General features: G+C 39.5%; 1 protein-coding gene across 4 annotated transcripts in view; it reads left to right on the forward strand.

Annotated features, from left to right (window-relative positions):
* Window positions 1-17744: 17744 nt before the first annotated feature.
* The window catches only part of FIGN (fidgetin, microtubule severing factor), a 105790-nt gene continuing 97860 nt past the window's right edge, over window positions 17745-25674 (forward strand). The window contains exons 1-3 of one of the 4 annotated variants that reach the window (XR_003924007.1): window positions 18008-18115; window positions 18881-19050; window positions 21924-22622. Coding sequence is in view for 2 of the 4 variants with exons in the window: in XM_030018664.1 (XP_029874524.1) it covers window positions 17921-18115 (195 nt within the window). In the remaining 2 variants the exon portion in view is untranslated. Of the gene's footprint in view, window positions 18116-18880; window positions 19051-21923; window positions 22623-25674 lie in introns of those variants that run through there. The other 3 variants (XM_030018665.1, XM_030018664.1, XM_030018666.1) reach the window with 3 other exon arrangements.

Genomic DNA, 25674 nt, shown 5'->3' on the forward strand with positions numbered 1-25674 from the left:
CACAGCTTGTACTTCTCATAAAGTCACTTCAAATTCAAATGATGAAGTTATGATTTGATGAGGTACTAGTTCCAGGGAAATGGTGATATTGAATCTGTGTTTGTCCACCATGTATTTATCAGGACAAAATCAGTCACAGTTTTTTAATTCTCATTTGGTGCTTCCTGGATTTATACTTGAAGTTGTTTTGGGGTTGTTGGGGTTTTTTTGCATGTATGTAAAAATGGAGCTACTGAATATAACCAGAGATTTTAAATCAAAGACAAATGAAAATAAAAAATTGCCACAAAATGGCAGCTAAGAACTTGGGCAACTTCTCAATCCCTTACGCTAGTAGTTTGCCTAAAAACTGAGTAAAGACCTTCAAAATTAGCCCAACATAATGAATTGGTCTAATTCCTAGCCTTTCTCCAATAACACCTTACTTTTATAAACCAGTAATTGGCCTCCTGAATTAGCGGCAGCAATTGCTCAGGACTGGCAAGTAGTGAATTAACAAGTATCTGTTGTTCAAAGCCTTATTTCTGAGCCAATACAATGCTCAAAAAGCAAGGGCCAAACAGCATTGATTTGAAAAAAGGCGTAATGCAGGCAGATGCTGTGCAAGATTCCCACACATATCTCTGCCAATGAGTCTCACTCCTGACCTCAGTACCCTATGCTATTCCAGTTCTGGGCATCTGTTGAGCACAGTCTGTCAACCATACTGTACTGACTGCTTTGGTTTTCTGATGGACAAACAAGGGACTAGGTGGAAACCATCAAAATCACATCGCTTGAGATTAAGAAAAAATAGCTGTGTCTTGAGGTATTCATTCAATTTATGGATTAGCTAGTATTTTATGGGTATGTTATACCATGCATATTTAAAAACAACTCCTAAACAAAAAGTCCTTTACAGAAAGCCAGGTCTACAAAGAAAATATATTTTGGTTTGGTTTTTGATATGTTTTTTTGGTATCTTTTACAGCCATAAATTGAATCAATAGGTTTAAACTGGACACGAGGAGAAAATTTCACCATGAGGACAGCCAGGCACTGGAACAGGTTGCCAGAGAGGCTGTGCAGTCTCCATTGTTGGGGATTATCAAGAGCAGACTGACAAATGAGCTGAGCAACATGGTCTGATCTCATAGTTGACCCTGCTTTGGGCAGGGTGTTGGACTAGAGACCTCCTGAGGTCCTTTGGATCTGAATTGTCCTACAATCCTTTTGTGACTTTGTTGATGAGAAAGAATGGTTGATGGAGATATCTGTAATACCTGGAATGGATTTGCTGGCCCATATGCTGTTGTGATCGTTAGGAGATACCGCAGTGCTCGTGGGGAAACTTTAAAGGGTGTTTTATTACAACTAACTCACTCATGCCACCAGGTTTCTGCTTAGTTCCATTTCTCATTATCAATATAAGAAGGACTTAATGAGTCACAGAGCTGACTGGGAATTTCTGATAAAACTTTTTTGTAGCAAAATACGGAAGTGTGTCAATTCCAGTTACATTTTTATTGAGCTATTATAGCGCTACAATTACCTAGAGTTAGAAAATAATTTTCTCTCCTAATCATGATTTTCCCAACAAGGTCTTAGTTTCATTCTGTAGCAGTACAAAAGCAAATGAGGAACCATTTTAAATTTTAATGAAGAGAAATGCCCTTCTTCCTAGGAGTTCGTCTGCTTCTATACCTGATGTCTCAGCTAAGTGGCCAGAGTTTCATCCTGTATTACACTACTATCATCATCAGAAGGTTCATAGGCTTCAGCTGGTCCCAGTCAGCACAGGTAGTTATACTGTAAGTTTCTCGAGGGATTTTCTGCATTTGAGCTACAGGGGTAGTTACTAGTGGCTCTAGTTTCTGTGGATGGCCTGTGGTTTACTACAGTGACATCTTGCACTCAATAAAATTACACTCCATGCACTTTCTTGCAGACTGATAGGTATAAAACTCACACAAAGAACATCTATGACCACAGGACCTTGTACCTGATGTTATGTGGTTATGAACTTTGCCACGTAACCTGTATATCTGTTCTGGAATGCTGGTTCATTAACAGTGACTTCACAGTAAAATGATGCTTTTTTTGGTCACTGTTGTGTGTATTGTTCTTAGGCTTAAAATATGAAAGATGGTATAGTGAATAGCATCTGAGACCAATAATGTGAATCACTAAGGCATTTTGAAGTATGTGTAGGGCATAATTAATCAATCTTACATTTTTTGATAGCATCTCTTCACTGTGTCACAGAAAAAAGTTACTTGCTCATAATGAGCAACTCATGAGTTACTAAAATTTAGTTGACTCACAAACACACATCTGAACCATAAAATTCAAAGTCAACACCATGCAGCTGAATTGGGCACCTATACATCTCTTTTCTTGTTATGATTTCCTGAGGGAACACTTAGTGGTAAAAAGACAACTAATATGTCAAACTAGACAGTAAATTGATTTGTCATGTCAAGCTCATTTAAACCAACTTTTCTACTACAATATTCATGCAATTTTGTGCAGTTTTTAATACCTAAATCATGATAACGCTAAATTTACAGGGATATTGGCTAGCCGTGCATCAGGTTACATACTCATCGAAGCTGAGGTCCCTGTCACATGGTATTCAACAAAAGCAGAATTCAACCCTAAGAATTTACTTCAAACCTTTTCCAAACCCTAAAAAGTCAAGAGTCTTTGGAAGGTCCATAGAAGTGGATACTTATGTGATGAAAACTAGTATCAATTAAGTTTTGTCAAGATACAGCAGATCAATTGCTTCTGAAATCTGAGCATATAATTTGAGCAAACATTAAATTTTCTGTGTGTACATAGTGCCTCCCCTCCACACACACAAATTATTGGAAAAATAATATGTAATGTTTCAAAGCAAAGTGTTGTATCTATTATGTGATTTTATCCATAGTTGTATCCTAATACAAATAACTATTTTGATTTTATACCCTGAGGCAAATGCATTTAACTGCAGCGCACTGGCTGAGAGCTCCGTTACATGTTCTGTACCAGGATATAAGGTTTTTAAGAATATACAAAGTGTTCACTTGTGGATTCAATCATGGCAGTGTGCCTGGGAGCAGCATTGCAGCCTCTCCAGAGCAAACTTAAATGATTTAGTGTAAAATTTAGACTATAGCACAAATGAAAACTAGGAGAAAAATGTCAATAAAATTGCAAGGGAGAAGTAAAGACCCTTGTAGCACTTTGAAACATTAGCAATCTTATTCAGAAGAAATTGCAGTATATGCACACTTCCGCAGCATGAAAGGTCATGAATCTGCCTTTCACACTCAGTTGAGCTATTATATTAAATAAGAAAATTCACCCTGGCTGCCGTTGTACTTGTGTACATCCCTGTATGCTTCCCCAAGGGAATATTGGGAGAGTGGATGGCTGTAATATATTCTCCCTCACCCATGTACCCTTGCTAATCACAGCCCTTATTTGCCAAGAAAACAAACAAACAAACAAATTTGTATTCTTCAGTAATATCAGAAGTATTTTGAGAATGTCAAAAGTAATGCTAAACTGAGCTGAAGTTGCAATTACATACTTCCTACAACCAGGATGCAAATTTATAGGCACTCATACCTGGATAGGTATCTGGGCCCTAATACTCAAACTCAATGCACGTACTAGTTCTTTGGCATGCCTACGCTGGTGTCCATCTGCTAGAGTGGCATTGTGCCACTCACCAAGGTAATAACACAATTTCAACTGGAGATAGTTGCCAAGCACAAACAAGTTTGTAAGTTGAGCCTTCAAAACACAATGCTGTGAAACATCTTTCCTTGTAAGAGCCTTTTGGGAAAACACCCACCATATTATGTCTATATGCATGTGTTTGAGTATTCGACGTCACATCTTTTGACATCAAGTATAGGATACATATGATGGAATGCTATTGTTACCCCAAATCACGCAACCTTTGTTCTAGGCAGTTGGTGAGACTGAAAAGATAAGCCATAGAATCTCAATAGCAATTTAAATGACAGTAATAATAATAATAAAGAAATGATAATTAGTGGTAGTAGCATTACAATAACTGCATTGCTAGCTGCTCTTGAATACAAAGAAAGTTACTTTGCATGTCAAACAGTTAAAAAAACTGGATATTCATTACCCATTCTCAGCTGATCTTGTATCTATTGAATTTTGACTGTAACAAATCTTAAATGGTAATAAGGGAAAATTCCGTAATGTCTGGCCAAACTTTGGCTGAGGTTGGAAGGCACCTCTGGAGATTATCTAGTCCAATCTCTTTGCTCAAAGGATGGTCAGCTAAAGCCAGTTGCTAAGGGCCATATCAAGCAGGGGTTTGAGTATCTCTTAGGATGGAGACTCCACAGCCTCTCTGTACAACCTGCTTCATTGTTTGATTACCCTCAGAGTAAAAAAGTGAGTTTTTAGGTTTAAATGAAATTTCCTGTATTTCAGTTTGTGCCCATTACCTCTTGTCCTTCCACCGAATACCACTGGCTCCATCTTCTCTTTCCTTCCCCTTTAAGATATTTATACAGACTGATAAGACCCTCCTGAGCATTCTTTTTTCCAGCCTGAACACCCCCAGCTCCCTCAGCCTCTCCTTATATGAAAGATGCTCCAGTGCCTTAATCACCTTCTTGGCTCTTTGCTGGACTAGCTTCAGTAAGTCCATATCTTTCTTGTACTGGGAAGACCAGGTATTGACCCAGCATGCCAGATGTTTCTCACCAGGGCTGAGCAGAGGTTGATGATCACCTCTCTCACCATGCTGGCAACACTTTTCCTAATGCAGCCTGGGATGCTGTTGGTGTTCTTTGCCATGAGGGCGCATTGCTGGCTCATGTTCAACGTGTTGTACACCAGGGCCTCCCAAGCCCTTTTCTGCAGAGCTGCTTTCCAGCTGTTTGGTCCCTACCATGTACCAGTGCATGGAATTATACCTCCCCAGATGCAGGACTTCACTTTTCCCTTTGTTGAATTTCATGGGGTTCCTGTTGGCCCATTTCTCCAGCCTGTTGAGGTCCCTCTGAATGGCAGCACAACCACCTGGTGTATTAGCAATTCCTCCCAGTTTTTTATCCTCTCCAAACTTGCTGAGGGTTCACCCTGTTCCATTGTCCTAAAGTCAAGATAAACAATATGTATTGCTCTTCTGTCATCCACTGAGCTAGTCATTTCATCATAGAATGCTATCAAGTTTGTCAGGCACGATATCTCCTTTGCAAATACATTCTGTTTACTCCAAATCATCTTGTTCTTAATGTGTATGGAAATGGTTTCTGGGATTATTTGCTCCATCATTTTCCCAGGGACCGAGGTAAGGCTGACTGCCCTGTAGTTCCCCAAATCCTTCTTCTTGAAGATATGTGACATTTGCTTTCTTCTAATCCTCAGGAACCTCTCTTGATCACCATGACCTTTCTAAGATAATAGAGAGTGGCCTCACAATGATATCAGCCAGCTCCTTCAGCACTCGTGGGGGCATTCCATCAGGTCCTATGGACTTATGTATGTCCCATTCATTTAAATCTTCCCTAACATGATCCTCTGCTATACAGGGTAAGTCTTAATTTCTCCAGATGTTCCCACTGGTTCCAGTCTTACCTGGGGGAAGCATATTTGGCTGGGTAGCATCAGAGACTATCATTCTTGGGTTGGAGCTTGCAGAGGGTGGTTCAGCTTACTGGAAATGTGATGGATGATGAAATAGTAAAACATTTTCACAGTTCAAAAATACTATCAAGCCCAAGATTATGAGAGAGACCTCACTCTTACCTCCAGTTTTAGGGTGTAGCTTTTCTCTCAGAATTTATTTTAAAATACAATCCAGCAGGTATCTTTTAAAGCATGTTACAGTGTAGTATTTGCTATTTTAGGTTACAAAAATTACTATAAATGTTGGAAAGGTTATATCAAATATTTATAATATTATAAATATAAATGTGTCAAAAGTTATGCAAATGAAAGTGAGTGCCTTAACTACTAGATAACCAGCTAGTTATCTAGCTAGCTGATTTTTAGATATAGTCACACACTTAGCCCTTCCTTGCACTTGATCCTGTGGTTAATTGTGCCTCCTGTAAAGTTAAAGGTTACTAGTAAAAAGCAGGGGAAAAAAAGAGAAGCACAAGCTGGATTCTTTCTAGTGCTGAATGTATGATAACTGCTAAAGACAATGAGAAGTAAGGAGTTCCGTTTTTTCAGAGTCAAGTCCTGCCTGCCGCAATCTGATCTTTCTCAATCATCCTTATAGCTCGTGATAGTAATATTCTTTTATTCTATATAAACTTCAGTCTTTCAAAACAAACTCAGTGAGGCACAGGAGGCTGTGATGAAATTAGCTATGCTATTCATAAAAAGATCAAGTTGAGAGAATGAACATTCTTGTCTACTTGTTTGGGATCTATCCTAGTGGTTTCAAGTTTGTGAATGTTATCCTGTCAATAAGTCTTCTCCAAAGCTAGTTTTTGCAAGCCATTACAGGAGTTAAAAATTTCTGTTTTCCTAAATTTAAGTGAAAATTAAAGACAAATTATGTATTTAAACCTTGGTAGTCATGGAACATGAAAGGGTGTTATGAATTTGTACTTGTGTATGCTCCTCCCTCACTAAAATTCAAGCCACAGACCATTTAGTAACATTGCATCCTTGACTTTTTTCTTCATGAAGACTTTTTATGTTTTGAGAGAAGACAGCATATGCATATCTTCCTTGCATAACCTTTAATGAGGTTTTTAACAAGCAGGGTTCTTTCAGATACTGGCAAGCAAAAGCAGAATGCAAGACTTTTCTACAGTTTTGATCAAGAAAATGGTGTTTGTTCATGGCTCCATCACAGAAAAATAGGAAAAAAGCCCTACATATTTTAAGGAAAAAAAATCTGGGAAGGAGGAAAGAGTTACACTGGCCTGACTTGAAGGCTGAGCAGGGCTTGGGAGCGGGAGCCACTCACCATATGCAATAACTGGCTCTCCAGAGCTAGAGAAGGCAAGACTTCCGCATTCTTTGTGGGGAACTCGATATAGACCCTTGATCCAGTGATTATGAAAAGAGGCTATTGAACACATTTCTGATAGTGGTAACCTCAGATCATTGAAAAGCAATTGAAAAAATTATTTTCAAATAAGAACTACAGAAAAATAATAAATTGTTTCTGTACGTAAAATTTTATGAAATTCCAAGATTTTCTTGCATATTAGATTTATTTAAATGAAGGAAAGAAGAAGATAAATTTGAAGTAAATGATACACAAAGGATGGGTTTTGTCGAACTTCTTGGATCACATTCCTTTGTCTAACTTGGGTAAAAAGGTATTGTTTGTATATTCTGTAACATATCTAGAGGGAAATTAGAAAGACAATTGTGAAGAATTCTGATTAATTCAAACTACCATGTCAAATCATTAAACAGTGGCTAGTTTGGCGAAGGTCCAAACCAAGAAATTCTGCAAATTTCTTACTAGTACTTAAAATGGAAGAAAGACATTAACAGAGAGAGGAAATTAGTCTGGGATAAAAGGAAGGTGGGGGCAGAATGATGGAAAGGTTAAAAGAAAGGGAAAAATGTGATGGAAAATTATTTTGTTTAAAAGCTGGCATTTGGTATTTTCAAAGGGCAAAATGTATTTTTTGTTTTATGACAAATGAATGTAAAAATGTGCATGCCTCGTGGCCTAGAGGACAAAACAGTAGGATCAATGTTCTTTTTGTACTCTATGAAGCTTGAGATTAAAGTCCCCACTGATAAACTGAACATTCTTTAAAAGTGACCAGAAGCAAACAGTGTCTGTTTGCTGCTACTTTATTAGAAAGATACCACTGAGAATAGCTAAGAATACTATTTGATCTTAAACAGGTTGACCAAATTATTGCAGTTGGCTCCAGTACATGAGATGCTTTCTGCAAATTATTGTTTCTGGTTATAAACCTTTATAATATCTCAGAATGAATTATGTATGTATTTCATGTTTTCTTTTCTTTTATCAGCCTTGATGTTCTCATTTCAAGTTTCACCCTAGCCTCCTAATAATGCAATATTGAGGCCATTCAGACACTAATTATGCCTCCATGGCTTTCTTGAAATGACTAAATCAGCATCAGTTCTATAATTATCATTAGCAAGTTTGTATCTGTGCCTCACATCACATGAAAAGCACAACTTTAAATGATTTATGAATATATGCATCTATAACATCGAATGTGCACTTTCCAGTAGTATACGTATAAGGGGCAGAGAGATACTTCAGACATATGCACACCTGTATATATGTTATCATCTTATCTTCACTGAACTCTGCTGTGTATCTTACACAAACACGGCCTGATTGTATAAAAGCTAATAAAATATTGTTTTCTTAATAGAGATATATGTATGAGATACCCTCAAAATGTGTATATTTAAGCATCCGGACCATTTAAATAGCACAAAATGTAAGCAAGTGTTCATCAAGAATAGCTTTCAGACTTGATGATTTCCTAATTTTCTTTATGTTTAGATAAAAGCCTAGCAAGAATGACTGACAGGACAGAAAGAAGTATAAAAATGCAATTCGTCTATATTTTCATTGTTTCTCCCTTTGAATTATTGATGTTGCCAGTAGTCATTTGTCAAGAAAATGAATCAAGATACATATACTATAGTGTTGCACTTCTGTATGTTTGTAAACTGTTTGTTCTGCATAATGCTTATATTTCAAACAAAAGCAAAAAAAAAGGAAAATAATATAAAATAAATAATTTTCCTAATTTTTTAGAAATAAAGACATGAAGAATAATGAACATCCAACATAAATATAGTACAGAAAGAGAGCTTGTAGCTCTTTGAGTCAATTATACCCTACAGAATCATCTGCACACTTGGGAGCTGAGAAACATAAGTAGACATATGCAACACAGCATCTTGTGAGGTGGTACAGTACCTCACAGCCCAGTTTGGACTCTGGTAACAACCAATTTCTGAATTTCTCTCCTCCCTCCTCTCCTCCCTCCCAATACAGATTCTTTGTTTTGTATGAAAAGTTGTGCTGATCACTGGTATTTTATGACCTACATTATTACCCTCTAGGTAGCAGAATGATAGTGCCAAACTAATTATTGCATTGTCTAATTTTAAATCCAGGTCTAGCGAGATTAACAACTTGCACATTAATTCTGAGCATCAACAGTGCACCTAACATAATGCGGTTTTAAATGAAAGAAGCCTGCTCTGAAAAGTTTTATATACTTTTGTCTGGATCATCAGCTAATGTAAATTACTAGAGCTCCATTGACTCCAATGGAATTATGCCAATCTTCCCAACTGGATGATTTGGCCTTTTTTTTATTCAGGAAATGTTTCTGGTTTGAGCCATGTGAATGTCAGAGGGAAAACACTGATTGCACTTATAAATGTAAGATCTCATCTATGTAAGCCCAGAACATGTCTGTTAAACTCAATGGATTAATTCCAGATTTTCAGCCCTGTAAATGAGATCAGAATTGGCTTGGACTGTGCTTTTGGTTCCTTGATGGCCTCCCCCAACACAAACACTCTTAGTATAGAGAATGATTTTTCAGTTCTTCATAATTAAAATTTTAAAAAAACCCCAAAGATAGAGAAAGAAAAACATTCACAGTCATGGAAAGTGTGAAAACTACATTGTAGATAGGTAGAAAACCAGACTTGGCAGTGCATCCTTGCTGTTTCACCCTGCTAATTTTTGTGAAGAAACTTATGTGTTGGAAAAATATAGAAGCTCCCTATATCTGAATAGTGTCAACAGTCAGGCAAATTTAGATCTAAAATGTAGCTTCCGATCCTAAAAAAATATTCATTTCATATTATTGAAGAGAGAAATGGGTCCTGGAGAAGTGTTGAACCATGTCCATTTAGCCAGAAAATTATATAATGAATTGTGTAGCACAGTGGGTATAAAGTTTCATTTTAGATTGAAAACCTGTGACTGAATTTAAAAGGTTCTTAGACTATTTTTTGGTTCTTTCAGTTACATGGAAAGAAACGTCATCAACAATCCCCCTCCCTGCCTCATTGGCATAATAACTGACAGAAAACATTTAATAAAAACATTTAATTCAGAGTATTAGATCCTCAGAATCAGAATCCTAGATAGCCAAGGTTGTGGTACTAATGGCATCCTCTGCATGGCTGCTGAAGGGCTATGTTGACCCCCATGATAACGTTGTACGGTACTTTGACTCATGTTTAATTCTGATTAAGTTGTGCAATTGTATCAATTTAAGGTCAAGGTCTTGAATAAATTCTTTTGTGAGAACTATTAGCAGGTCTTTTAAAATTAAAAAGACCCATGTGTCTAATGGTCTTATGAGAATAGAATTACAAACGATGATCTTTAAAATAAATTGTAATTTTATGGATACTTATTAAGAGAATTTATTGTATTGGTAATTTGCTATATCGTAAGTACTGCTGCCAGTTTAGTGACTTGTAACAGAAGAAAAGAATGCAGCAGCTACTTATTACTGTATTTTTGTCCTTGCCTTTGGTACTGTTGATTTGAAGTGGGGAGGTTTCTATGGGATATTTAAGGTTTGTGATCTCTTACTGTGCAGTAAGAATGACCTGCAAGTTGTCATGCTCTGGCCCTGATCCAGCAAAGCACTTAAGTGTGTGCTTAACTTTGAGCGTTCAAGTCCATTTACTGTAATGTGATTACTCGTGTGCACAAAATTAAGCACATACTTAAGTGCCTTGTTGATTGCAGCCAATGCTGTGCATTTAGCAAATTTGAGCTTTCTAAGGAAGTTAGAAGAAGTACAAGTTAGCAAGATTTAGTTATTACATTACAGGGAGTTGGGAAGGATGCTCTCATTAATAGCACCAAATCCAACTGTATTAATTTTGTCTCCTAAGTGAGACAATATATTTCTTGCAATGGAGGAACGTCATATGTAGAACAGTTGTGTTGCTCAGATTATCTGAATAGAGATGTTTGAAGTCTGAATAGTCTTTTCTTCTTCAAAAATGTAAGGTATACTTGTCTGATATGTTGGTGCTTTTGCATGTTGGAAAGGTATTTTATTTTGGATATTTGATTAAGGCTCATAAACATGACAGCCCTAAAGATGAATCCCTAGCAAGAATAGTTAAAAATGTTTTGCTTGTTTGAAAAGCTTTAGAGAATGAAAAGCTTTAGAGATGACTGCATAGATAGATTGATAATGTTGTTTCATGACTAAAATACACCCACATCAACTCTGAAGACAACATTTAAAACAATAAGAGTCATAAACATTGTCTTAATTTTACTATAAAAAGAATTTTCTTCTATGAAGATCAATAACATGGTGTAGGAGCTTTACTTAGAGAAAGATATTTGTCTAAGAGTAAAGGAACTTTTACTCATCAAAAGAGAAAAAGCGGGTAAAAGTCTGCTCCTAAAGCAACAGCAGATAAAGCCCTGTGGGTATTTTATCAGACAAGCAGCTCCTATAGCATGTAATCTATTAGGTAAACTTCTTTTCTGTGCGTATGTGCAATTTTGAGCAATTCCAGTGTTCTGCTAAATGTTTTCTTTCCTTTGATTCCAAAGTTAATTCCATTCATTTGTAGGATAAATGAGAGATTTTATAATGTGCATTTGGAGATGAGATACAACATGTTTCTGAGAAGAGCATACAAAGTGCTTGGAAAAAACACTTATGAAAAAAAATTTCAATTTTCACCATTCCACTCCCCCTCCAAAATAAAGTGATTTTTTCATTCTAGACACTGACTGAATTAAGTCATTAAGTATTAAGCATTAAGTAAAACACATTTTTGTTATTGGTAATCATTAATTGTAGACTCTTATAGTGAGATACTTATAGTCAAGGTTTCATTGCAAGAACCTTTTTCCAGTTGCTTGTAACTTTGTCAAACATAAACCAGTGGGCAGCAATTTTCATGCCAAATATCTGCCTTGGGCTATTTTTTCAAAACTTTCAGCAAATATGGTCACCTGTTTCTCAGAATGCACTGAGGGAAAATCTGTTTTGCTCATGTTAAGAAATTTTTGAAATATTTTGTTGACTACTTGCTTGTAATGGGACTCAGAGCTTGGGAAGGGATATTCCTCTTTCACCAGCCTATGAAGGTCTTCCTCAGTCTGGAGAAATCTGATCCTCTGTAAAACTGTTTGCATATTTCATTTACCAGCTTCTTCAAAGATTCTATCTGCAGTGGATGTATTCTTTTCTGGGGTTTGCAGATCTAAGCAGGACTTGCTCTCAGGTTTCTCTTTTCAATTACCAGTGGTGCTAAATACAAGGAGAATAAAGGTGTGTATCAGATGTTCTCAGCCTTCTTCCTGCAAATCACGGGACAACATGGAATAAGAAGCAGCTTGACCGGAGTTCAGAAAAGGGAAACCATCAAGGAAGGGGAAAAAAACCACAAAGGAAAATGTGTTCAGGCACAGGAAAAAGGCACAAGTCAAAGGTCATAAAATGTGATGATGGTTTAGGACAAGGACTTAGGAGTGAGACTGGTACTAGATAGGGGGGCAAATGGGAAGGATTGCAATTGAGATATGGAACTAGGGAGGGAATGAGAAAGATGCTGGCACCAAGGCAAAGATAGTACTTGTAAGGGAAAAAAAGGAGTTAGAGACAGGAAAAAGAGAAATAATGTGTTTGCAACTGTCATTCCTGTGCCTTGGTATTCCATTGTCACTGTCACATGTCTCTGAATCCTACTGGCCTCATGTGGGCACCTCATCCTCCTCTAATTCAAATGGGGAAAGGCTATTTTAAATGAGGAGAACAAGTTATTAATGTATTTGTTAAGGCAAATGACAGGGATTAGTGTGGTTCTTGCCCAGTTAATTAACAACACAGTGAAAAATAAAAGAAGATGGAGAACAAAACCACTAAAAACATTCAACTCCTTCCTGCAGTTCCCCAAGAGGGACTTTCTGTATTAAAGTTTGCTTTTAAAAAAATGGAGAAATTGTATTAAAAATGCATTTGCTACCAAAGTAAAAATATTAAGCACTCAAAATTCAAGAAATGCCAGAAGGCATAGGTCTTGTCAGATGTTTATGTGACAAACATCTATATATTGTTCTGTTATGCAGGGCACTTGCTAAATGAATGTTTTTGTTGGATATTGTGAACAATTTCTCCTCTAGGACTAAAATGGAAAATGGAAGTGACTTGAGAGACCAATAGTTTTTTGATGCCAAAAGCATCAAATATTCATGAAGATTGTAGAGAATGACCAATAAAGGGTTTGGCTAGAAATCTCACTGAAATCAAGGCAGCCCAGTCCCCATTCCACAGAAGTGGAAACGAACAAACAAGAACAAGTGTATTGGAAACGCTATCTCTTCAAAACCCCAGAATCTAACCCAAAGTGGTTACAAGTTGTAAAAGTTATCAGTTTTTAGATCATCACAGAAAAGATGCAAAAAGTGCCTCTATGGACAGATGTACCCTATATAAAGTTTTTCTTTCTGACACAGTCAGGAATTACATTAAATACGGCCTATGGTCAAGTGATGTTTTGTGATGTTAGGTACTGCCCAGTACCTAAGCCAGCATGCTGTGTGCTAAAGCAGTCCAGGAAGACACTATGTGTTCCTGGCTTAGTTACTGACCTAGGGCTTGGACATATTTGAAGCTTCAGTCAAACTGTGCAGAACAGCAGTATGGCTTGAAGGGAAGATTTCATCCCTTGCAGTCTCCTGGGAAGAACCTGGAAGCAATATGTCACATTAATATTTGGAATGCATTCCCCCTCTGTGTTTGACCGTTGTCCCATTGTTTGCTACGGGGCTTGTTTAGGGCATTAATTCAACTAAATGTTAGTTGCCTGTATGCAAGTAAGAAACAATTACTTCTGATCTGTATTTATCAATACTTTAAGGCCCACACAGCTGTCATTGCCTCTTGGAGTCTCAGCTCCAGCAAGCTGAGGCAGCCATTGTACTCATGCTGAGGCACAAAAAGGTGGTCCTAAGAGGCAGTAAGTGAACCCTTAGCTAAAGAGGCTGAGGTTTCTGTGACTGACCACTCTAGTCAGAGAGAGAAGAGGTAGCATTTCCCACCTGTTAAGGGAGGCCTATGAAGGTGTGTCCTGCCACACACATTCTGGAAATGTCCCAGCACATGGGATCTGGAGCCACCTCAGCTGCTCAGTGGGGGTCCAGGTGGTATGAATACCTAATATGAGTTGCCTGAGCTCTTAAACAGGTTGTGCTCCTAACAAAGGAAGAAAATAGTGTATGTATTCACCAATGACCACAACTCCAAAAAAGAGCACTTGCAGGCCGTTCATTGCAGCACATCCTAGCAGGCTGCGGTTGCCCCATGGGAGGTCTGAGAGTGGGAGACTGAAGGGATTGCCCAGCACAGAGGGAGGAAGGCAGGCAGGGGGCCCTGCCCTGGAGGTCTGCACTGCCAGCACACAAGGGGAGCACAGATGCTGCCAAACTGTCAGCATTAAAAGGACTCCGGCATTGTCTGCCACTTTGAAAACTTGCTCTCATTTACAAGTGAAATCCATGTAATTAATGTAAAGGCACTACAGAATATTTCACAGAACACTGTTGTTTTTATTATAGTTCTTAAAAACCTTTACTAGATATACTAAGTAGTAACTACAAAGTCCGCATGCGTCACATCACCATCCCTGGGAGAACTGATGCAGCAGCATAGTTAGATGTTCTTGTTCTTTTTTTTCTGGGATTTTGGTTTCTTTTGTTTTCACAATTCAAATGGTTTAAATGTTATTAATCTAGATTTGCCGAAAAGGTCTGTGAACCTTTCAAGGAGCCTGGTCTGAGTTTGAAGTTTGTAACAAAACCCGAAACCAGGCAAGTTTCATGTGGTTTTGAATTTCATTGTGAACGTTTCACCTAGATATTGAAATAGGCTCAAAGTAACATTCCCAGTTTGAAAGTCTCTGAGAATTTCCCATTCAAACGGATCAGGACTGTTTGGTGGCATTTTAAACAAAGAGTGGAATTCATCCATGTACAGATGAGCTGAACAAGGCCTTCACTTCAGCCTAATTCAGACCTCGAAATAAGGACTTAATATTGTACATAAGCCTTATGCTGACCTTCTGCACAGAGATGAATGTCGACCCATACAAACATATACCGCATGGCTACTGTTTCAACTCAGGCTGTTTTAATGCGGCATGAGAAGCCTGAATGGAAGAAAAATATAGGTATATAAAATAAAAATACTGAGGTTAATGCAATACTAAGATTGATAAATATATTCTTCACTGGTCAGAAAATTTCAAAAGCGCTGGTGCTCGTCTAATAATGCCTTATGGTAGTTGCCATTGTTTTCCTACAGCTACGAGTCATGGAGCTCTATAATTGTGCAAGAAACTAATCTTTCACTTGAGATAAAAAGCACATAGTGCCATGGTTTTGGGAAAAAAAAAAAAGAAAAAGAGGAAAAAGGAATCCAGATGTATAAAATAGCAAGGACAAACCCAATAATTTTTATGTTTAATGATATGACTTTTAGACCAACCTCATGACGTTGGGACCATGACTTCTTATTTTCAGTGCTCAGTGCTGGCAAAACTAGCAGAGGCAATATGCTGTGTTGCAGATTTCAGTGTCAGAGACTATCAAGTATAATATGTATAACTATACGTATTAGTCAAATTGGTAAAATTAGTGAACACCAGAGGCTACTGACGTGTTACCTCCATTTGGAACAGATGTTTGCTTGTGTTAATGCCAAGCTGCCACTTAATACCCACGAGCTCTTGTGGAAGGGACGACGGGTGGCTATCCGCACAGGTAATGGGCTGATCCAGGCTATGGGCCCATTGCTTATAGCCACCCGATGCTGAGGGCAGGGAAAAGGTGCCAGAAGAGCACACTGCAGACTAGGAGGCAGCGGGTGTTGTGGTGGGGCTTCTTGTCTGCTGGCTGATCTGGGTGGCTGTCTAAAAGCGATTTCTATAGACTTCTGTTGCTATAGCTATGTTGTGAGTTCTAAAAATAGCTCTCTATATCCCAACATTCAGTTAAACTGTGTTTTCACGTGTATGTTTTGTTTTAGTTGGGACATAAAGGGAAGCAAAAGCAGTTTTGCTAGTGTAAGCTGTATCTGCTCTAGAACCAGCTCCTTGCTTCAGACCACCTCGTTATTCCACCAGCAGTGCTCTCCTTGTGTAGCAGTGCTAGCCTTATCTCTAGCTGTCCAAGCAAGCTAGGGACACCTTCCATATCCTTAATAAGCAGGAGTTTGTCTAGCCGTTTTGCTCTGTCCTTTTATTTCCAATCTCTAGGCACAGCTTTGTCACCTGGGGGGCTCAGGCCACCCAAAAGAGTCTTCATCTGGTGAAGGTAATTTTGGATTGACTGAGTGACTTCATGGACCACATCAGTCAGGCCCTCCTGTCCTCTCTTTTCCACTACCTGGCAGGATAGGGACTGGCTGACAGCAGCTTCTGCTGGCAACTACTTCTGGGTTTTATTTAGGCCTGCTAGGTTACTGAAAAGGAAAGCAGCAAGGAAACCAGCCCATTCCCACTCCTCCGGATGCTAATCCCCTGGGACTGGTCTCCTCTGCCTCCTCCAGAGCCCATATTCCCACTGCATCTCCCTTTTTTACTAAGAAAATTTAATCCGTCTCTTCCACATCCAGGACGGACAAACAACCCTCCCAAGCCATCCTTAACTCCTCAGCAGGATGAGGCAGAGAGGAAGTGAAACTGCTCCAGGAGGACCCTAAGCCAGAGCCCAGGAACGGCATCCGGACAGCGTGGCTTCTTCCACGTTTGAAGAGAAGGTAAAAATGCTCCGATAGTCCCATCAGGTGTAAAGCCAGGAACGTAGATCCGTCTCGCGGGAAGCCCTCGCTCACCTTTCCACGGCCGCGGTAGCAGGGAGGTGGGCGCGTAGACGTGCGCAGGGATGGTGTGGAGGGCGCAGGGTGCCCGTGAGCACCGGGCACGGCGGGTCGGTCGCGCCGGAGAAAGACCCGTGTGCGAGAGGCAGCGTAACCGATGTGCGAGAGGGAGGGCCCAATTTGTGCTGTGTAGCCACTTTATGCCTTCCCTGCCGGCATAAAGAGGCTGTAAAGCCCGTCTAACAGCCCCCCGGGGAATCCCTCTTATGCAAGGGGAGTCCCCGGCAGCTGTGGGCCGGGGTAGCTGGCTCCCTGCCATCCCCCGCCGAGCCGGGGCTGGGGAAGTGCGGGTAGAGGGAGGTGTGGCTGCCGGGGCCCCTCAGCCATTGCCGGCTACCGGGAATGCCTCGCCGCGGCTGCTAGCAGCCGGGCTCCGGCGGGCAGCTGCTGGGGCTCCCCGGGAGCAGCGCGGGGACGGGGCACGTCTGCGCGGCGCCGGCCGCCGCCCGGGCCGGGCCGGGCCGGGCCGAGCCCGCCGGCGCGCGGGGCACTTCCACCCCGGCCATTTTCCTCAGGCGGGAGGCGGCGGCGGCCAGCGAGCCCCGACACCGGCCGCCCGGGGACGCGGCGCAGAAGCGGGCCGGCGAGGGCAGCCGCGCAGGCCGCCGCTGGCCGAGCCGGGACGCCACCCCCGGCCCCAGGCGGGGAGGCGCGGGGCGGCCGCGGCGGCCGCGGCGGCGGCGGCCGGGGGAACCTCCGCCGCCGGCTCCCTGGCCGCCTGCCCCGCGGGCGCGGGCCGCCGCTAGGCCCCGGCCCTCCCCCCGCCCCGCTGCCGCGGAGCGCTGCCGCGCCCGGGGGGGAGCCCCGCCGCCGCCGCCGCCGCGGAGGGAGCCCGCTCTCCCCGTCCCGCCGCCCCGAGGAGCGAGAGCGGGGCCGCGGCGCGGGCGCCCCGCCGTCCCCCGCGGGAAGCGGCAGCCCCGGCGCGCAGGGCCGCGGAGCGCCCCCGCCCCCCGCGCCGCTCCCCCTTTGAAAACTGATCTTTGGCTCTTCGCGTGAAAGTGATTTGAATTTGGCTCGGCGGCGCTCTGCGCAGGCGTCCAGCTGCTGGCATGCTGGCTCCTTGCAAAGCAGCTGTTTTGGGTTTGAAATTCCAACATGGCAGAGGCTGCAGTCAGTCTTCCCTTCAAAAACTTGGAATGATTTCAAATCATAGGCACCTTCACTTAACCCGAGCCCCCATTCATCAGCAAACACATCGGATCGATGCTACTCTAACCTATCGGGTTCTTGTACCAAATCTCCAGGTAAGCGGATCTTCCCCCCCCCCCCCCCCCAGTCTTCCTACCATCGTTTTAAATTTTATTAAATCTTAAAGCTTTCCGAGACAGCCGCGTATTTTTTTAATCGCCTGCTCGTGCCCTAAATATTTTGTCTAATTTGCAGGCGCTTTCTGATACTAAACACTCCGGTCTGCTTTCCTAATCGTAGTCTGGAAAGTAGAGATATACAATCGCAGTGCATGGGTTTTTCCTCCTTGATCATTGCCAACAATAGTAGGCAGATTAAGAGTTCGCGATTGCAAGCTCCCTCCCCACCTCCTCCTCCTCCTAATTGGATTTATTTTTAAGTTGCATTGAAAATAATAAACTGCAGGTAACGCGGGGCTGGACTTTGAGGCAACTAACTTCTGAGCAAATAAGTGCAAATAAGAATCTCGCAAAACAAAAGTTAGGTTTAAATTGCTGTGTCTTGGCTTGGGGGGGGGCACGAATATGTCAGAGAAGCTGTTGCAGTAAAATGTAAGCACATCATCTTGGAGGGGGTACAGCGTGGTGGGCGTATTGTTGGCTCGGAAGGGAGAGAAAGATGTATAATTTAATGGTATATACAATCCACTGATCCTATTACTATCCTCCCTGGAGCTCTTGTTAGTTTCAATGGGAGTGAGTGAAATTGACATGGACTTGCATTCCTGGTCATGTGCTTTTTTTTCCCCTTTCTTTCTTCTCTTGTGATCTGAGATCCCCTTTTTGTTGATGTTGCTTTCCCACTTAATTATATGCATGTAGGTTAAATGAATACCTGACGAAAGGGCCCACGTTTCAAGGCAGTGACATTTGATAGCTGAGAGGAAAAGTGGCTTTAATGAAAAGCAACCTTTGGAATTCCTGCTTGTGAAAAATCCAATTCAGCTTTTTGTGCTGCCAGCAAGAAATGATCAGTAGCACCAGTGTTTATGGTATGTCCGTTTTGGGATCTACTTCCTTTGCATCTAAATAGCAAAGACAAATTTAAATAGCATGATAACGCACTGAGGACTCTGCATGCAAATATTTTGTAATAAATACCTAATGTTTAATAGTATATTTTCACTTGTGTATAGATAAGCATTTTTTTTCTCTTGCTATCATTTGTTTATCATTTCTGCTTCGATTATAGCATTAGTTTTGTCCATTGTATTGATCTTGGTTGTAAAACCTAAAGTTGCATGTTACTAGCTGTGCACTATATACACCACTGAACTCCAATGGTATGTAAATTAGTAAAACTTGGTGACTGGAGAAGGGGAAAATGCGTAGCAATGAATATATACACCTATATGTCTACATACTCGTACATACATGCCTAAAATGCATCTTTTCCTTTTGCAAACTAATAATTTTTGAGTATTCATTTGAACTCCAGCTGCTTTTCCCTCTCTTACTTTCGGCGTAATCATCTGCTGGAGGTTTTAACTGATGTGGGGTGGGGGAATGTTTTGCATGTAAACAAACAAAATTACTGTTGTGGCCAAATGTTTAATACTGTTTAATAAGTAGTAATTTATGCTCAGTTTACAAGTGTCTGGTTCCCACTGCTCTGTTCTCAATGTGTAACAGAATGAAATAATCAGGTGCTGAAACTGGCTTCATTTTAACGGTCACTCTCCAGCCCCCCACACCGCCCCCTCCTCCAAAAAAGTCAGATAAAATGGAGCATGGGGAATTTCAATAGGTCTCCTTGTGGTGCAGTAGATGCACCTCTAGGTATGCAATTAAGGCTAAGGAACTAATAACAGAAGTGACTATTAGTCTGTTTTGTGCAACCAAAAAGGGGGTACGTTCACTTTTAATTGCGTGTGGTAGCAACAAATAAGGATGGAGAGAGACCCTGGGAGAGAGAGCGAGTGTGTGTGTGCGTGTGTGTGCGTGTGTGTGTGTGTGTTTGGGATAAGGGGGAGGTCTGGCGTGTGTGGCTAATGATCTCTCATAATAACATACCTGAATGCAAGAAAGAAATTGAGAGAGCAGTTGCACAATGTACACTCCTATTTTGGTGCTGTAGGTGACTATATTGCTAAACATGTCCTGGGTGCTATATGATGGAACGATGTGATTGCATTTTGCAGTTAGAACTTGTTGACTTTGAAGTGATCAATAAGGCGACTGTTTATTTTAGATGCACATAATTTGCCCTGAGAAATGTTTTAAGGAGGAGAGCGAGCAAGCGAGAGCGGAACATTTTTTTTTTTTTTTTTTTTTTTTTTCCTAGAGCTGTTGGAGCGAATGTGATTGCCAGATGGGAGATTTCCCTCTGTGATGTTAAAGCTGTAATATATATTCAGAGCAGATTGGACTGCTGCTTGTGATGAGGAGGATATTACATTTATAAATTTTAAATCGGGAATCGGACAGTATGCTGAGAGCTGAAATTGGATGGTGTGGATGGTTTGGACTGTTAAATGCGATTCCTAGATAATAATAATAATTATTGTAGCAGTAATATATATATATGTATAATAAACACGATACTATTAGGCAGCTATATATATTCTACGGCACTTAAGTATATATTTCCAAATATGATTTCTCTTTTCTTCCCCCCCCCTTCCCTAAAATGTTAAGAGACTGGAGGTGGTTGGGAGGGGGGTTTAAAAGCCCACTGTTGGGAGAAATCAAATGTAATCAGGTTTCTGCTTGAGGAAAACTTTTGCTACAATTTTTGTTGCAGATGCACCCCTTTATGAGTTTTTGTTTTGCCCATGTATGTGGCCTGACAGTGCCACAATCCTGAAAGGCTGGAAAGTGGGAACTAGTCACACTCGAGCAGCTCTGCTGTTGCAAATTAAAAGTGTGTTGTGGTCAGGAAATGAAAGCTACAATGTCTCTTTTGAACAAGTCGTTTATCACGAGAAACATCTATCAAGCAGTGCCTTGTCACATTGATCCTCTAAAAGTTAGGTCCGAAGTGGAAGGTGCTTTGATGTTTTTGATCCCAAATTTATAAAATTGAAAAAGCTGGAGAGAGTAGGACCGATTTGCACTTAAAAATGACTCTGCTCTGGGCGTGACAAAATCATCAAGTATCTGTGATACAGAGCTGGTAAACCAAGGAGGTATCGCATCTTCTGCCTAATTTTTATTTTCACATTGAAACTTCAGCTTTGCCATACAGGCATCTCTTCATACTTTTAAAGATCCTCTCTGTATGTCCATGTATTATTTCATCAGGGATGTTTTCTTGCTTAGGAATACATCTGTTGCTTCCAAATTGAACCTTTTTCTGTTGTTTTTGTGATGGTATTTATAGAGTTCAGCTCGAGAAGGCAGTTTCAGCTTTTTTTGCTCTCATCTCAGTCTTGTTTCTTCTTCTGTATTTGTAATCTCAGTTTCCACCACTCCTCCCCATGAAGCAAAGTTTCTTTTGCTGCCAAAGTAATGTTTATTGCAAGTAAGGTACATTTGAAGATATCTGTTTGCACAGCTTAAAACACGTTAAGAGTCGGTTAAGTGTGCCTTCCCCTTCTCATCCTCTTTTTATTTCCATTTTTGATATATGAACCACACTTTCATTCTCAACAGCAGCAGTGTATTTCAAATGGAATATAAAGTTGAGGTTTCAAGTAAAAAAAAAAAAAGACCAAAACAAAGTCTAAACTGATTTTTTCTCTCTACTTATTTTCAACCATTTGAATTGATTAGCAACTTTTTAGAAAAGTTTTTATTTTGCATGAAGTTTGTGTTTGGATTTTCAAGGAAACCCTTCGACAAAAGATGGTTTTGGTGTCTGTTTGTTGTTGAGTTTTTGTTTTCTTTTTCTTTTTCTTTTTCTTTTCTTTTCTTTTTGGTTAAGATATGAGCGAAACCTTCCTTAAAGCAGGACGCTTTGACTTCTTTTCTTCAGTGTCATAAATGAGACTAATACAGCTTATGGATACTTGATAGAGACCCATTTGCAAATAGGCAGCAAACAGCAGCGTGGTGGGAGTTTTGGTGAGTGTTATACTTGCTAATTAATCATGTTTGAAATGAAGGAATCATAGCATGGTAATAAAGGCTCATTGTTGTTTGATGTTTGTAACAGGATGTGACTCCTACGTGAATCTGGTGGGTTTGGGTTTTTTGTCGTTATTTCCCCCCCTTCATAATAAGATACCTTCAGTATTCGATCAAATTGTTTTTATTTCTTGCAACTTCTGTGAAAGCACAGGGATGTTTGCTTCTCTTATTCTAGCGGTATTTTAGAAATATGAAGATTGTATTGTTATTGATATCTTCATCATACAGTTCATGGGAAAATATTACAGTCTTATGTCATTAGCTGTTCTTTAAGACTTTTTTTTTGTTTAAGCAGAGCCAAAAATTCTTTGTGTTTTTTTTTTTTTTGTTGTTGATATAAAAATTCTACTATTTTTCTTATAATTGATAAAATGGCACTTCATGAACTTTTGCGCCCTACTTGCTTACGCATATGTAGTAAGCGATAGCAAGTGAAAATATATTCCAGAATACTTTGTATCATAGCCCTTTAAAAATTAAACTGTAAAATACTTGGGTGGTGTTTTTGTTTCCTTGTTTTGGTTTTTAATATGGCTCTTCTCAGATGTCATCTTTAGGCTTTATTGTTCGCCTTTCAATTAATAACTACTATATATGATGGAGAGACATGTGATAATCTCTTTCAAACTGCAAAGCTTTAGTTTCAAAATTTAATTAATTAAGGCTATTTTATGCTGCATGAACAAGGTTTGAAATCTGCTTTTGTTTTAGATGCTCTCCTCCTTTTTTAAAATATAATTCCTAGACGAAAATGATTCTGTACAGTTTCTGTCAATAGATTTGTTCAATGAATGCATACAAGAAGCATTGAATATAATGACTGATCTTCCTGTAGTCTTAATCATCAATTAATAGGCTTATCTGCTTGTTAGGAGTGGGTTTACTGGTACAGAATCAGCATGAGATCTATGTATATGAAACATTTGTATGTTGTTTATAACAGACTGAGTTTTGATCTAGCATTCCCAGATCTAATAATAGAAATATTTGGCTCTTTGCCCTCAATCAATATATCCCTTAAGAGAACAAACTTCACATAATACTTTCATAAAGTGCTAGCTGTATTGATACCAAGTTGATAAATTTAATTACTGGGGTTTTACATTGATTCATTGATCTTATGATTGGAGAAAATTGTTCTGCAGACATTTCTGAAGTATTGAGGAATATTGTACAATAAAGGTTGATTAATTGATCAATCAGCACTTTTTTTTCCTCCTGAGTCAGTGATAAGAAAAGGCATAAAAATAACTGTAAAAAGAATTTGGGATAAACTAATTAGAAATTCTCATGTGTTATTAAGAGAGCAGATGAGAAGCAAAGCACTATGCAGGTGGAAAAAAAATCAACTTTGAAGTGGAATTGTGCTTATTGGACCCAATCCTTAGCTGGTGTAAAATAATTTAGCTTTAAAGAGCTACAGTAATTTACAGCTGCCAGAATCTCGCCCACTGTGGCTTTTTTTTTTTTTTTTTTTTTTTGTGGCTTTTTCTTTTTTTAGTACCTCTCTTTGGCTTATTGGAAGCTGTTTTAAATCAGATATTATGGCTACCAAAATATATGGAATTTTAGATAAGCATCTCATCCAAAATGAACAGTATAGCTATAAAAGTAATTTGAAGAGCTGTAAATTCAGGATTGCGTATCCTTGATATTGTTGCAAAGTATTAAACCCTTGCTGCTAGAGATGCTATCCTCTAAGTGAAAACTTATCTTCCGTATGGGAAAGATCACTTCAGGGAACTCTAGGCTGGGAAAAGGCCTGGACTTTTTTTTTTATTGCTAAAATAATAATAAAAAATTTCCCATACATAGAATTAGTTATAGGGATATTTTCCAGGTGAAAAACCTTACTGGAGTACTTGGCTCCATTTCTGTGAGCCATGCGACCTTTTCACCCTATGTCAATGATATTTTTATAGAGTGTGTGAGAAATGCGAGCATAAAGAAAATTCCTTAAGATCATTCAATTTTTCCTTTTTCTTAAAAAAAAAAAAAAAGAAAAATCTCTGAATCTCAAAACAACATATACATCTCCCTTAATGAAACTGTGTTGCTTGATGATAGCTAATACAGAAGAACAGAGAAAATCCACTTGCAATATGTTACCATAGGTTCAACAAATACAATCTTATCCTTCAAGGAACACAGAGTCCTAGACTGTAATGGAGGTCAAAGGAAATCTAAGGCGTTCAGTCCTTTAATAATTGTACCTGCCACCCCTCTGATCAGCATGTTAAAGAGAATGCATGTATATGTATTATGTTTCTTAGAAGATAATTTGTATTTGCAGCAACCTACTAAATACAAGTGGACTTCACTACTATTGCTTCTAAATACCTGTTGATGTTGGTCTCGCTGTGTGACAAGTGAGGGTAAAATGGAAAGAGAAATAGTTGGTCAATCTTGGTTACCAAAGTCATGAGAAACTGGGGGGGGGGGGGGAATCGGGCTTTGACAGGTCAGTTTGAGAATGGGGAGAATACTGGAAAGTGTAATCTGCAGAAAGCACCGCTGATTAAGAGTATACAGAGACATCTGCTGTGATGAAAATGCGGTGTCTATGCTTCCCTTTTGCTGAGTTACATTGCTATGAGGTATCGGCACACACAGTATGGTAATAACAATATTGTATGTCTGTTCCTATAGTGCTAGTAATGGTACCTGTCAAACATATCATAATACTGAACTATCTATTTAATCATATAAGCAACACTCCTTACTGCAATGGCTATTGTATTTGTACAATAGAAAGAACAGCCATGCATTATTATATTTAAACAATGGAATAAAACTTTGTTCTTTAAACTGTTTTTCTGCATATGGAAAAAAGTTTCATCTGTCTCAGCTATAATCAAAAATAATGCAACCACAGATGACTATCATGTTACTGGTTGATTTTTTTTAAATTTTTTTTTTTATAATAGTCTACTAGTGTGAAGTCTGATGTGCCATGAAACACTGAAATAGCAATTACCAGTCATATTATTTAACTGTTACTGAGAAACTATTTTCTCAGTTCTTTTAAAGTATAGTGCAGCTACTGCTAGTATGTTGTTAGTTAAATTTCAAATATCCTGAAAGTGATGTGGACAAAAATGCTGAGATTATTTTGATGTGATAGCAAACTTTAGTGATGCAAGTCCATTTTTGCTCCAGATTCCTTGAAATCATGTACTGCTTAGACTTTTTGTTATCTGTTTGTAACCCTTTCATATTCTACTTTTAATGTGTAATGTACTCCTTGTAAAGCACATGGTTCATTTTCTGTATATGAATTGCTTAATGTATGAAGATGTATGCCACAATGTATTTTGTGTGGTATTTTTGAAAGTGTGCGTGTGTCAAGCTGGTTATAGATTGGTGATGATAAATTGGTTTCAGTAATCTGTATCTTATTTGCATTAATACTCTAGCAGTAAGAGCATACTGTGGTCAAACTTCATGATCTAAGATAGCTGTCTCACATCTAATTAAGCAAGGTCTGAATGAATGATTCTCCGGTATGGGTCATAATTAAACTTTTTGTTTCTCGTCTTCAGTGG

The sequence above is a fragment of the Aquila chrysaetos genome, chromosome 6, assembly GCF_900496995.4.
Source record: "Aquila chrysaetos chrysaetos chromosome 6, bAquChr1.4, whole genome shotgun sequence".
Taxonomy (NCBI): Eukaryota; Metazoa; Chordata; class Aves; order Accipitriformes; family Accipitridae; genus Aquila; species Aquila chrysaetos.